The sequence below is a fragment of the Microtus pennsylvanicus genome, chromosome 1, assembly GCF_037038515.1.
Source record: "Microtus pennsylvanicus isolate mMicPen1 chromosome 1, mMicPen1.hap1, whole genome shotgun sequence".
NCBI classification, from domain to species: Eukaryota; Metazoa; Chordata; class Mammalia; order Rodentia; family Cricetidae; genus Microtus; species Microtus pennsylvanicus.
In genome coordinates, this window is record NC_134579.1 from 221,621,497 (window position 1) to 221,636,480 (window position 14,984).

Sequence of the window (14,984 nt, forward strand, 5' to 3'; positions counted from 1 at the left end):
GGCATATGTGGATGCATATGTTTGTGTCTACTCTGTGTGTGTCTCTGTGTGTTTTGCTACATACATAAGTATAACTTCCTCAGTCTGTAACACGATGTTGTATCTGTGATTCCAGGGCTCAAGATTTGGTCATAGATAACTAAGTGATGTGCTCTACTAAGGATAAAGACAATTTCTTCCTTCTTAGCATTCCATAGATGCTGATAGTTCTGAGAACAGGGGTTGGAAACTCCTGGACTATACTACATCTTCACTTTTACCTATATTTTCACAGCATGAGTCCAAAACCCAACTCTCAGGAAATGGCCCTCACAAACAGCACTGAAATTACAGAATTCATTTTGCTGGGGCTCACAGATCGCCCAGAAATCCAGCCTCTCCTCTTCGTGCTGTTTCTGCTTGTTTACCTTGTCACTGTCTTGGGTAACATGGGCCTGGTGGCCCTGATCAGCTTGGACTCTGTCCTTCACACGCCCATGTACTTCTTCCTCAGTAACCTGGCATTTGTAGATCTGTGTTATACCTCAACGGCCACTCCACAAATGCTGACTAATTTCTTATCAGACAAGAAGACGATTTCCTTCGTTGGCTGCTTTATCCAGTGCTACCTTTTCATCGCCCTTCTCCTCACAGAGTTTTACATGCTGGCAGCCATGGCCTATGACCGCTATGTGGCCATATGCAATCCTCTGCATTACAGTGTGAAAATGTCCAGGGGAGTCTGCATTTCCTTGGCCATATGCCCTTATGTCTATGGCTTCTCAGATGGGTTGTTCCAAGCCATCCTGACCTTCAGTATGACCTTCTGTAAATCCAATGTCATCAACCACTTCTACTGTGCTGACCCTCCACTCATTAAACTGTCCTGCTCAGATACTTATATAAAAGAACATGCCATGTTAATATCTGCTGGTTTCAACCTCTCCAGTTCCCTCACAATCATCCTGGTGTCTTATATTTTCATTATTGCTGCCATCCTAAGGATCAAATCAGCTGAAGGAAGGCGCAAGGCATTCTCTACCTGTGGTTCCCACATGATGGCTGTCACATTATTTTATGGGACTCTCTTCTGCATGTATGTAAGACCACCCACTGACAAGACTGTTGAGGAATCCAAAATAATCGCTGTCTTCTACACCTTTGTAAGTCCAATGTTGAATCCCTTGATCTATAGCCTGAGGAATAAAGATGTAAAGCAGGCTTTGAAAAAAATTTTCAGACAAAAAGTTATCAGGACAGAAATTATGCCTCATTTTTTCAATAAGCTGAAACTATAGTTTTGTCATGAATAAAGTTGTATTTAGATGACTTTTTAATATTCTCTGTGTCCGTATTTTTTGTGCTCCAGCTAAAAGTTATGTGTTTTGAGATAAATCACCTGGCCTTATATGCTGTCCTGTTTAGCACTCTGTATTTGATGCGTCAGTGATAGCCAATGTTTATTGTCAGTTTGATTAGGTTGAAGATCACTTAGGAGACACATCTCTTCCTCTGCCTGTGGAGGTACTTCTACAGTGGACAACCTGGGGTAAAATATTCATGTTGAAAACTCACAGCATCATCCCCTTTTCTGAAGACATAGGCTGAATATAAGAGAACACAGAAGAAGGCACAGACAGCCATTTAGCTCATGCCTTTTGAGTGCGAACACACTGTGACTGAGCCACCTCTCTCCTGCCTCTGCTTTCCTTTCACGATAACTATACATCTTCTTAAACTATTTTTATTGATTTTTATTGAGCTCTATATTTTTCTCTGCTCCCCTCCCTGCCTCTCCCCTCCCCTTCAACCTTCTCCCAAGGTCCCCATGCTCCTACATTACTCAGGAGATTATGTCATCTTAAACAATGAGCCCGAGTAAATTCCTCTTCTCTTAAGTTGCTCCTGTCAGATATTTTCTCTCAGCAAAAACACATCAGCTGACACAAACTAGTAACACAAATATCCCTACAGCAGATAGAAATGGTGAATCATGATCCACCTCATATCTGCCCGTTCGAATCCACATCTCCAAATTGATATGCACATCAGATTTGTTTAAGTACTATTCTAAGTGTAAGCTTCCCAGTGCAATGCCAAGCGGTCTGCCTGCATTCCTACAGGCACTTGTGGTTTACAATTGTTAACAGGATAAACATGCTCTCGCTTCCTTCCATTGATAGACAGACCCATCAGGCTTCCTGATGAAGGACACTTAAGAAACAATGGTACGGCTGTACTCCCCCACTTACTAATGAAAATGAGGAAATGGATCATGATGGTGCTTTTCTGTTTCTTACTTATGTGCTTGAGAAGGAGCCATGCAAGTAGCATGAAACTGATGAAGTATGCTTTTATAGATGTAAGACTGCTTGCTGGTCCAGGTTTCTCTTTTGTCAGCCTACTTCCTACTAAGATTATGGTCTGGCATGTCACTTTCGTTTTCATCTTCATCTGACAGTTCAGAGAAGGTTAACCGCAGAGTAAAGATCAAGTCAGAAAGAAGAGACAGGGAAACTAAGCCAGCAGTAAGTTGAAGATAGTGATCCCCTTGCATTGACTGGTCCTTTTCATCCCAATTACACTCAGGATAGAAAGTCTGCTTTATTTTTAGTAACAGTAGTTCTTGAGGATGTTTCTGTAAACAAATAAAGAAATTTCTTTGACAGCACAAAATCTCAAAACTCCAGGATTAGTGTTAAGAGGATGAACTTGAGGAGCAATACAGATCATCTCACATGCTGAATATGGTTGCAAGCTATATTTCACCATTAAAATAAAATAAAACCACATATTCGTTACATACTAAGTTACATACTAAGAAATTATATCCTAAGATCATTGCATGCTTTGTTTTTATTATTTATTTTAAATCACCTTGGCTACTTCATAATTCATAGATCCATAAAATATCTAAGAAAAAAGATAATTTGTTATGAATATTTTGATAATTAAAAATAAATGTTTAAATTCAAATGTTATTATAATATATAATAAATAATATATCACATTATGATAACAGTATATTATAAATATATAACATGTAATAAATATTTATATTTAAATATTTATATTTGATTATTATGTCTAATATATTCAAATGTTAAAATCTCAACTTTTCAACGTAAGAATATAATTGCAAGTCAGTATTCAAACAGAATTCAGAACTATAAGGCCATGTGACGTCTTATGTCACATCGCTTTTTCCATGTTTGTTTGTTGCAAGGCTGTATGGTAGGGACATTTAAATGTTTGCTTCTACTTTTGTCCTGATGATTACTTAGTCTCTCTTAGTTGCTTAATTAATATTCCTTGATATTTTCATTTTTCATCTGTAAGTAAAATTGTTCCTATACCACTGAATTTTATTAGTTTCATTTCTTATTTTTTCTTTAATTATCCTGGGACAACAACTTGGTGAAGAGCTGAATAGGTGCCTATCCTTGATCCCCATTATTAGCGATACTTATTTCCTACATATATCGTGAAAGAATTACCTATACCTTTGCAGTTTTCATTGTTCATTTTTACTGTTCACAGTATATTATATTAGTAAGTAAATTATCATATAAGTAATTATTATATATTGAGTATTATCTACATCAATCCTGTACTCTCCTCCTTTGGCGTCCTTCATTCTGATCATTGTCATCTATTGGTCATCTTCAGACTCCACCATTCATCATTCATCAATGTAATGTAGGTTTGAGTTCTTCCTCCCTCCCCCCCTCTGATGGAGGAAGGTCATTGGATAATAAAGAAACTGCTTGGCCCTGATAGGTTAGAACATAGGTGGGTGGAGTAAACAGAACAGAATGCTGGGAGGAAGAGGAAGTGAGCTCAGACTCGATAGCTCTCCTCTCTGGGGCAAATGCGATGAAGCTCCGACCCAGGATGGACATAGGCTAGAATCTTCCCGGTAAGCGCACCTTGGGGTGCTACACACATTTATAGAAATGGGCCAAGCAGTGCTTAAAAGAGTACAGTTTGTGTGTTGTTATTTTGGGGCATAAGCTAGCCAGGAGGCCAGGAGCCAGGCTGTGGGAAGAGGCCCGCATCTCCTACTACATCCCTCCCTCCCTCCCTCCCTCCCTTCTTCTCTCTCTCTCTCTCTCTCTCTCTCTCTCTCTCTCTCTCTCTCTCTCGTCTCTCCCTCTCTCTCCTTTCTTCTTCTTTTTTTATTGTTTGTTTTTTGAGGCAGGGTTTATCTGTGTAAAAGCCCTAACTGTCTCATAGCTAGCTCTGTAGACCAGGATTGCCTCGAACTCACAGAGATCTACCTGCTTCTGCTCCCAAATGTGTGTGATTAAAGGTGTGTGCCACCCCCACTTAGGTAGATTTCAGTTCTCAATACAACACTAAATTTCTATATCTGTGATTATTCTTATTTTCTTTTTTAGTTAACGAAGAATTTGTTGATGTAGTATGGTTTCCTGACTTCTGTCAAATCTGAATGGTGTATAACCTTATTTATTGATAAACTTGATGTTCTTATCTCTTGTTGAAAATTCTTAATATATTTGACAGATGTCTATACTGTACAAATTTGCTTTCTAATAATTTTATCAAGTTTAATTACATAATTTTTCTGGCCTGAAATCACTAAAATAAGAAAATTATTAGAAAGTATTTATTTTATGTTGAGTTTTGTAACTTGACTACTCATGTTTTCATCATTGTGAGGGGTTGTACAGTACATAGTTCTGGCTTTGAAAGGATTGTAGAAAAACAAGTTCCATGAATTATGTCAAGACGTTATACTGTTACTAGTTGTTCTAGCAATTTTCTTGCAACAGTAGTGATCTCTAATGAAAAAAACCTGAGGATCAATTTATAATCAAGCAAAATATGTAACTCAAGATGGTTAAAAGGTGATGCAATCCCATTTCTCAAATCCCAAGATTCAAGTGATTTCACGTCTAAACCAATTACTATGTTTTCTTTAATTATTACTTTGGGGTCTGATGAAAATTAGTTTAAGGATAAACACTGACAATTACAAATAGGGCATAAATCATTTTCAGCAGCTCCTTGGCTGGGCCTTATGTGTTTCTTGGAGAATTTTACCTGAGTTCAGGTAGGAATGGAAATCATGACTTTTGTATTCCAACTTTTTTGTTTGTTTCAGTTTAGATATTCATCACGAGGAATTAAATGTTAACAAAATCCTTTTGAATACCAGTGTATGGTTTTATCTCATGGAAAGTATAATCTTGTAATTATAAAAAATGATACTATGTTTTTTGTACTAAGAATAACTCTAACTCCTTTCATTCATGTTTGCTTTACTATAACAAAAACAGCTGAACGTTTTCTCCATGTGGTTAATGCAATTAAATTCAAATTTTTGACCCACTACCACAACAGAGTTGCCAACATTATAACATAGGCTGTGAAATATTTCATTTCAGAAAAATAATGAGAAAATAAATTAATAAGAAGATGAAAATGTGACCTAATTATTAGTGATTTAAATTTCCTTTATCTATGTCATATAGACTGCCGTGTGTAAAATTCTTTATTTAGTAACTCACATATATCTTTGTTCTTCCAAGTAACTTCATGCTTTTGCATTTTCACAAAAATGCTATATTCTAAAACTTTAATATTATAGCCAGTCACTGGGAAAACCTTTTCTAATTTTTTTTTAAAAGGAGACTATAGTTTCACAACAAACTATGATGTGAATTTGGAAGTTCCTCCCCATTTGGACTATTATTGCATCATGACTCCCTCCCTCATCCTAAGGCAATCAAATAACACAGAATCCTTCCTGGGTAGAAATGAACTGCACCTGTGCTTTTAGCCAAATGTGGCTGTGTTTGATCTTCAATATTATGAGCCCTCATGATTATGAGACCTGGCTGGGGAGATAACTCAGTGCATAGAGCACCTGCCTTTATCCTTTCACCATAGACATGAGGTTATGCATTCCCTATAACATATTTAAACTGATTGTGGTAATATGTGTCTGTAATCTCAGTTTCCCTATATTGAAAAGGTAATTTAGTAACAAGAGATGCTAAAAGTCTGTCCCAACCAGGCAAGAGGGAAGGAACAACACCCATGCTTGTACTGACCTCTTCATGCACACTGTAGCGTGCATATACCACTCATGCACTTGAGAGTGCATGTACACATGCACATACACACATACATACACACCAAAGAAAGAGTTTCCTTTTTTTTCTTTTTTAAGGATTTGAACATCCGGGGTAGTAGTTCTGACATTCTAAGACCTTTGTAACAGTTTTGAGGATAAATAATAAGAGAGAGGTAGGGGAATAGGAGAAAAAAGAGAAAATATCTAACAAGTATTCTCATTTACACTTCTCTAATCCATCCAAGTGATCATGCTGGCACCTAAGAAAATGGTCAAAGGCAATTACTCCCTGGTGACTGAATTTGTTCTCTTGGGATTAACAGACCGTCCAGAGCTACAGCCTATCCTTTTTGTGCTCTTCCTGGCGATCTATCTGATCACTGTTGGAGGGAATCTTGGCATGATCGTGTTGATCAGGGTAAATTCACGCCTGCATACTCCTATGTACTACTTTCTTGCCAGCTTGTCCTGCCTGGATCTGTGCTATTCTACCAACGTGACTCCCAAGATGCTGGTGAACTTCTTATCAGAGAAGAAAACCATTTCTTATGCTGCCTGTTTAGTTCAGTGTTATTTTTTCATTGCTATGGTTATTACTGAATATTATATGCTAGCGGTGATGGCCTATGACAGGTACATGGCCATCTGTAACCCTTTGCTTTACAGCAGCAAGATGTCCAAAGGGGTATGTGTACGTCTGATTGCTGGTCCTTATATCTATGGCTTTCTTAGTGGCCTGATGGAAACCATGTGGACATATCGGTTGACCTTCTGTGGCTCCAATATCATCAACCACTTCTACTGTGCTGACCCTCCTCTCATCAGACTTTCCTGCTCTGACACTTTCATTAAGGAAACATCTATGTTTGTGGTAGCAGGATTTAACCTCTCCAATTCCCTGCTTATAATTCTCATTTCCTACCTGTTCATTCTCATTGCCATCCTGAGGATGCATTCTGCTGAAGGGAGGCGCAAAGCCTTTTCTACCTGTGGGTCTCATTTGGTGGCAGTGACTGTGTTTTATGGGACTCTGTTCTGCATGTATGTTAGACCTCCCACAGACAAGTCAGTCGAACAATCCAAAATCATTGCTGTATTCTATACTTTTGTAAGCCCCATGTTGAACCCCATCATTTACAGTCTGAGGAATAAGGATGTGAAACATGCTTTTTGGAAGCTGGTCAAAAGAAATATGCTTTCAAAGTAAAATCAGTTCACCTTTATAAATCAAATAAAAGTTCTGTTTATGAGAATGACGTCTAAGTTTATTGCAGAAATTTAGTTTTATAGAGGAAAACTATATTCTTACAACAAAATGTGTAATACACAGGCTCTAAAGATGAGCAGTTTACATGCTATGTGTAAGACCAATGCATGTATAAACGTGGGAAGTTTTATTCTCCTGTTTTGCAAGTTTATATTCATGACCTTTACATTATAAAAATTATGTATTTGTTGTAGTAAAATATTCAATCTTAAAACAAATGTCAAAGTAAACGAGTGAACTATATGTGTCCTCCTTCTCCATCTTCTAGAAGTAATTCCCAGAAAGACTATTTGTAGTTTTAAAAGCTTTTAGAAAAAGGATGTATATGCCCACAAACAAACGTGTAATTATGTTTGTACACATAGGCACAGCATTGACAAAGCACAGACTGAAGGACAGAGCTGTAACCACGCAGAAGTTCCATCATAACATATCCCAGGACTATCAGGAGGGGTGCTGGTGACGCTACTTTTTACCTTCAGTTTCAGCCCCTGACAGTTACTTACTTTTTTCTACTTGTAAGAATCATTTTCAAAACCAATAGAAGAAAACAACCCTCCCAAAACAACAACAACAAAAACAAACAAAGAAACAAATGAAATAACAACAAAAGAAACCCTTTCAGCAAAAAACTCTTCTCTGCCCAGGTAGACGCCCAGTACTTCCATACAGTTCCTTCTTTAAATATTAGCTTATTTATTTAAAGATTTGTCTGTTTATTTTATACTTGCGGTGTGTTGTGTGTGTGTGAGTGAGTGTGTGTCTCTGTGCTACATGTCTGCCTGGAGCTCTTTGAGAGTGGAAGAGGGTATCAATCCCTAGGAACTACAGGCAGCTGTGAGCTGCCATGTGGGTTCTGGGAATCAAGCTGAGTCCCGTGGAAGAGCAACCAGTGCTCTTAACTGCTGTGCCGTCTCTCCATACCCAAAGATTTGTTTATTTTGAAATTAAAATTTAATTGCAATATTTCTCTTTTCCCTTTCCTCTCTCTATTATAGAGTAAAACACACACACACACACACACACACACACACACGAGAGAGAGAGAGAGAGAGAGAGAGAGAGAGAGAGAGAAAATGCAGTGAAGACTAGAAGTAGAAGAGAACATTAGATTTCCTTTATCTAGAGATACAGTTGGTTGTTAGTCACCTTATAGGTGCTAAGAACTTATCTCAGACCCTCTGCAAGACCAAAATGGGATTTTATCTGGTGAGTCATCTTTCTAGATCCTATTTATTGCCTTGAGGCAGGCAAAAAAGGGTTTACATAAAAAATTATGGGTACCTGTGTCCTAATGAATATTTTTTGGTTGATCTAACCAGTGAAATATCATATCTCTTGAGCTAAGTGTCTTTCATACCTTTCCTTGTTTCTTCTTTATTAATCCATCTTTTTCAGGCTGCACAAAGTATTCGATGTTTGTGCTATAGTTGAAATATTATCCCTAGTGTTCTGTGCTACGAGTACAATGACTTGTAATTTTAGAATGAAGCTTCTTCCTTTTAAAAAAAAAGAAGTATATTTTTGTAAGTATTTTCATGCTAAAGAAATCAATTTTATGGTGTATTTTTGGTAACTTTTCTCATCTGTTGTTTGAGCAAAGACAGCAGTGTTTACTAAACATCTTCATAAGGGATTCATTGCTCCTAGAGTCAAGAGGTTTGTGAAGAGTCTTCGGGTAATTTATTTTTGTAGAGAGTGTAGCCTTATAAGAAAAATAATAACAGACAACACAACTTTTTGGGTGCTATTATCCAAGACTGTTGAAGTGCTTATGCAGTCAAAGAAGTGGGAGTTTCTTCTCAGTACACTGAAGCCAACTCCATGACTAAGACACAAGCTTCTTATGCTTCACCACCCAGCAGAATTTGGAGCATCGATTCAGAACTGCCTTTGCTGATTTGGATATAAATGGAAAAGAGAGAGCCATGGAATGTCCTTCTTTTTGTCAGCAACATTGCTTTTCAAAGTTTGTTTATACCCAAGAGTTTATTTCGGTTCACTATTAGACAAAAACGACATTTTTAGATTTCATTTCTACACTAAACTACACAATTATTTATCCTCAATGATATAATTTAAATATTTTTACTTTGAATGTAATATTGTTTATATATTCTTCTAAAACACACATTTTAAATATTTGCTAGTTTGTTGTATTCCCCTTAATAATGTACACACATGGCGATCTAAACACGTCTTTTACTTAGTAAAACCAGTCCCTTTATTATTTATATTTTCTCAGAACTCAGAGTCTATGCATGCCTCTATACTGACATTGTAATGGCCCAAATAAAGGTTCACTAATAATGGTTTACATAGAATTTTAAGCTTAACATACCTTTTATGTCAGATAATTTCATGGATCTAATGTATGTGTGAAAACATTTGAACATATCCATACATGTGCACATGAAGATGAAAAACAGCATTCATTTAAAAATTCATTACATCTATTTATTTGTGTGTGGGAGCCAACTTGCAATAGTTGGTTTCTTCTTAATAGTCCTGTTGAATCACTCACCTTTTCATTTGCCTTCCAAGTGATTCACATGAATCTCCCATTTATTACCAATATGTGTTTTGCAGAATGAATTATGAAATATCATCATTGATTTTTTTTTAGAGCACACAAGTCTGTCTTTTTTTTTAATGCTTATGTGATGGTTTCATTTCATAGTTTCTTTGAATGTGAAGGGGATAATTCATTAAATTACTATGATTTTCATAATAAAAACCTGGCTTTTAAAGATGCTTTTACAGTTATTTTTAGACATAATAGACTTCTCACTCTTCTCCCATCCTTCCAATTGTAATATTCATGTGGCCACATATCCCGCTTCTCATGTTTCTTCTAGAATAATGTTTATACTGACTAAAGGTCAAAATTTGAAAGTAGATATACCTCTTGAGTTAACTTATAGAATTAAGCTGGCATTTCTCTGGAATATTTTGTGTGTATAAAGCACCATTATATTTTAGTTAATTTTTTTCATTTCAATGAAAATTTATTCAGGATACTCTGTGTTTTAGCAGTTATATTGGAATCTGACAAATAAAGATATATGATTTTGTGTGTTCACTTACATAGTACAAGGATCTGCAGTAAATTTTCAACTTATTCTATTAAAATTCATATTCTTAAAAAATCAACTTTGTTTTGGTATAGAAAAGATACAGCTTCGTTTTCTGGAGTTCTTGTGTATTAAGTCATTAGTTTCTTGTGCAAAGGTGTTCCTATAATGGAATTTCTTCACAATAGGTGTTAGGAAATTTAAGACAACTGAGTTCTTAGATGTTGAAGTATGTGGAGGAAAAATTGCCTGAGTATAGTTCTGTCCTCAACTTAGCAAACAAAACTTATGAAGAATCTAGTTGAGATTTCATGGATCTGTCAGCTGTCTGAACTGGATTTAAAGATATTCCCTCACAGTTATTTTACATGTGAATATTTTCTTCAGTCTGAGGTTAACACTAATACCAAACCCATAAAGTCAGATACTTAACTATGTTAAAGTTAGATCATACAAATAATTATATATATTTTAATTCTTCATATGCAATTGTTCAGAGATATGGTTATCCCATGCTGAGATCCCACACTCACACTATGAAACCTTTTCTATTCTTTGTAAACAAAACGATCAAAGGTGGGACATTTGCACAAATTCACATAGAATATTGACACAGTTGTTTGATTAAGATGAACTTCATAGTTGATTTCCTAATTTACTGTGTAGTTCCATCCACCCATCCAAATTCTGACAAGTAGCTTACATGTTGAACCCCGACCCCTTTGACATCTGAAATTGACACAAAGAAGAACCCAGCACATATTGTTGAAGTGATCTATCCTCACACATATGTTTTGGATCTGTAATTGACATTTTGCAGAGGAAAGTGGACAGAACCATGTGCCAGTGAAAAGCGAATGAGACAATGTCAACAATATTGATCTCATTTTTGAGAACTATTATTTTTATCAAGTTTACTCAACTTCCACACAGGAGATGTTGCTAGTGTTTCAGCCACGATTTCTTTCATAATTATTTTTGGAGTACCTTTGGGAGATTACCTCAGTGTTCTTAATGAGCAAGATGATATCATAAATAGTGGGAAATGACCATTTATTGTTCTCTTCTACCTTCAAGGTAGGTCTGCATGTTTTAGGGTAGTTGCAGTGTAGATTGATAGTTGAACATAGTAATATTTCATTCCACTTTAAAAGAAAAATTAATACCATTTTCCCTGACTTATTGTTAACAAAGAAATTTATTGGACTACTTTTTTAAAAATATGCATGAATGAATTTGGAAATTGATTTGAGTAACTAATCCAGTTATATATAATTTTGTTGTTTATCCTTTTGAGAAATGTACAATGTTAGTACAATCAAATCTTTCTGTCTGTAAATTACACATTCTACCATTTTGGTAGATGATATTCATTTATGTAATAAAATAATATTTTTGCAGAAGTCAATTGTCATTTGAGAGTTCATCAGAATTTAGCACAGAATAAAGAAGTGACAGCCCTTTGTCTCTGAAGGCTAGACATCTCTGGGGTTACAGAGAAACTTAAGTGGAAATTGAATGATTTGTTTCTGTCTTAGAGAATATTCAACAATAAATGTCAGTTAACATTAAACTACTATTAGGCTAAGTTATCAAATACATTTGAGAACAGGCTATAATGCTGTAGCTTCTGTTTTTATATTTAAAACAGTCATACCATTTGCAAGGACTGCCAAATTAAATTCTAATGAGAAAATATGTATTATTTATTTTAAGACAAGGTATTTTTTACATAGGAGTGCCCATGACTTCAGCTGTATAAACTGAGGGAACTTTAGGCTATAAAGATGCTTGTATATTCTTAATGCAGTTTCACTGATAAAAATTGTATTTGAACATTCCACCATATGTTTTGAATATCAAAATCATCAAATTTCTGTGATCCTCAAAATGAGTGTAGAAATAAATAAATTTTGATTTTGTTATTTATGTTGAAGCTATAGATTTTACAAAATCTACAATGAGGAAAGATTTGCATAATAATTGTCCTAAGAGGTAATATTCAACTCTTTTGCATTTTATTTATTCATCTCTCACAAAATACATCCTGACTACAGTTTCCCCTCCCTCCTATTGTAAGAGATTTTCATACGAACAGTATTAATTAAAACTAATTTGCAAATTACCCCAAAATACTTAATTAGCAGAAATTCATTGCACTTAGAATGATTGTTTATGATAAGACATGCGAATCACACAGTAAAGCATTGCTGTGGAAATCTTGATTTTGGAGTTTCTGCATCTTCCATCATTTTAATAGTTTATAACCTATAAAATTTCCTAACTATAGATTAAATAAAATTCTCTATGTCTGTACCAAACTACCCTGTATCATATTAGAAAATTTAGAACCTTTTCTGTTACACAATCAAGCAAACCATTTTACATATAGTATATTTAATTCCAACAGTAGACACATGGGAAAAAAACTGCATAATTTTTAAAATGTATACCAAGGAACAGAAAAATTTAAATCAAAACTTTTAAGAAAGAGAAATATATTTATAAATGTTTTTCTTTGCAGGAACCACAGGCTCTATATTAAGGCAATGCCAAATTTTACAGATGTAACAGAATTCCTTCTTGTGGGCCTGACAAGGCGCCAGGAATTACAGGTTCTCTTTTTTGTGGTGTTCTTGGTGGTTTACATGCTCACTCTGCTGGGCAACATTGGTATGATAATTTTGATCAGCGTCAGCCCTCATCTTCAGAGTCCTATGTACTTTTTTCTAAGTCATTTGTCCTTCGTGGATGTGTTTTTCTCCTCCAATGTTACCCCCAAAATGCTGGAAAACTTATTATCTGAGAGAAAAACAATTTCTTACGTGGGGTGTCTGATCCAGTGCTACTTTTTCATTGCCCTGGTCCACGTGGAGGTCTACATTCTGGCTGTGATGGCCTTCGATCGCTACATGGCTATCTGCAACCCTTTGCTCTATAGCAGCAAGATGTCCAGGGTTGTCTGCGTCCGCCTCATTTCTGTGCCTTATGTCTACGGATTCTCGGTGAGTCTTATTTGCACTCTGTGGACATATGGTTTATACTTCTGTGGAAACTTTGAAATCAACCATTTCTACTGTGCCGATCCTCCTCTCATCAAGATTGCCTGCGGAGGCGTGTACATCAAAGAGTACACGATGATTGTGATTGCCGGGATTAACTTCACATATTCCCTGTCCGTAGTTCTCATATCATATTCGCTCATTGTGGTCGCGGTGTTGCGCATGCGCTCTGCTGACGGCAGGAAAAAGGCCTTCTCCACCTGTGGATCACACTTGACAGCTGTTTCCATGTTTTACGGAACTCTTATATTCATGTATCTCAGAAGACCAACGGAGGAGTCTGTGGAGCAGGGAAAGATGGTGGCTGTGTTTTATACTACTGTGATTCCCATGCTGAACCCAATGATATACAGTCTCAGGAACAAAGATGTGAAAGAAGCCGCCAGCAAGGCAATCGCCAAGGCAAACTTGAGAAAATGACAGAGAAGCAGATATTTTATAGGCCTGTTAATACAAATGTGTATGACCAAGCACAAAATACCTAGCTTGCAACCTTTCTATGAACAACCCTTACACAAGCTCTAAGATCCAGCTTTGCAACATGATTGTCTTTTAATAAGCATGTTTTCTCTTACATACTCAACCATGTTATGAAAACATATATTATTTAAAAACTTGTGTTAATTCAATTGGAGGTAATCACTAATAGGTTTGACTAATAAATGTTAATGTGGAAATCCGATACTTGAGTGGTTTTTATTTTATTTTTTAATTCAGGTATTTTTTAAAAGAAAACTATCTTTTTTCATTTTACATATCAATCCCAGTTCCCTCTCCCTCCCCTCCTCCTAGTCCCTCCAACTATTCCCCCACCCACCCCCCATCTACTTCCCAGAGCAGGTAAGGCACACTGCTTTGGGGAAGGTCCAAGTCCCTCCCTACTATGTCTAGGCTGAGCAATGCCTCCCTCCAAAGAGAAAAGGTTCCCTAGAAACTAGTACAAGAAGTAGGGTTAAGTCCTTGTGGGGGTGGGTGGAGAAGAAAGGGTGGAAGGGAGAGGTCCTGCTCTCACACAAAGTTACAGGACTGTCACACACTTGGAGAGGGCCTAGGTCGGTCTCTGCAGGCTCCTTTACTGTTGGTCCTGCCTCCCTGAGCTCGGGTCAGCTGTCTCTGTGAGTTCTCCCATCATGGCCACCCCCTGGCTGGTATAATCCCTCCTCCATTTCTTCAGTAAGACGCTTAAAGCTCAATGCAGTGCTTATCTGTGGATCTCTGCCTCTGCTTCCATCAGTTACCAAATAGAGTAAATCTGATAGCAATTAGGGAAATCACCAATATGCTTACAGTTGATGACTAGTTCAGGCACCTTCTCCACTATTGCTAGAGTCTTAGTTGAGGTCATCCTTTTGAGTTCCTGGGGTTTCCCTAGCACTAGGGTTTCTCCCTAGCCCCAAAACAGGATAGATAACCAGGAGGGCCCAAAGAGGAATGCATAGATTTCCTTGAGAATGGAAAGTAGAAAAGATCTCCTAGGTAAACTGGGGCAGAGTTTGGGG

General features: G+C 36.7%; 3 protein-coding genes across 3 annotated transcripts; all 3 read left to right on the forward strand.

Moving 5' to 3' along the window:
- The first annotated feature begins 302 nt into the window (after nucleotides 1-302).
- On the forward strand, nucleotides 303-1,277 carry LOC142833488 (olfactory receptor 5M11-like). The gene has a single exon (XM_075944995.1). The coding sequence runs from the start codon at nucleotides 303-305 to the stop codon at nucleotides 1,275-1,277; it is 975 nt and encodes a 324-aa protein (XP_075801110.1).
- Nucleotides 1,278-6,332: 5,055 nt separating this feature from the next.
- On the forward strand, nucleotides 6,333-7,289 carry LOC142842638 (olfactory receptor 5M5). Its single transcript, XM_075959327.1, has one exon. The coding sequence runs from the start codon at nucleotides 6,333-6,335 to the stop codon at nucleotides 7,287-7,289; it is 957 nt and encodes a 318-aa protein (XP_075815442.1).
- Nucleotides 7,290-12,972: 5,683 nt separating this feature from the next.
- Nucleotides 12,973-13,905, forward strand: LOC142842640 (olfactory receptor 5M9). The gene has a single exon (XM_075959329.1). The coding sequence runs from the start codon at nucleotides 12,973-12,975 to the stop codon at nucleotides 13,903-13,905; it is 933 nt and encodes a 310-aa protein (XP_075815444.1).
- Nucleotides 13,906-14,984: the final 1,079 nt, after the last annotated feature.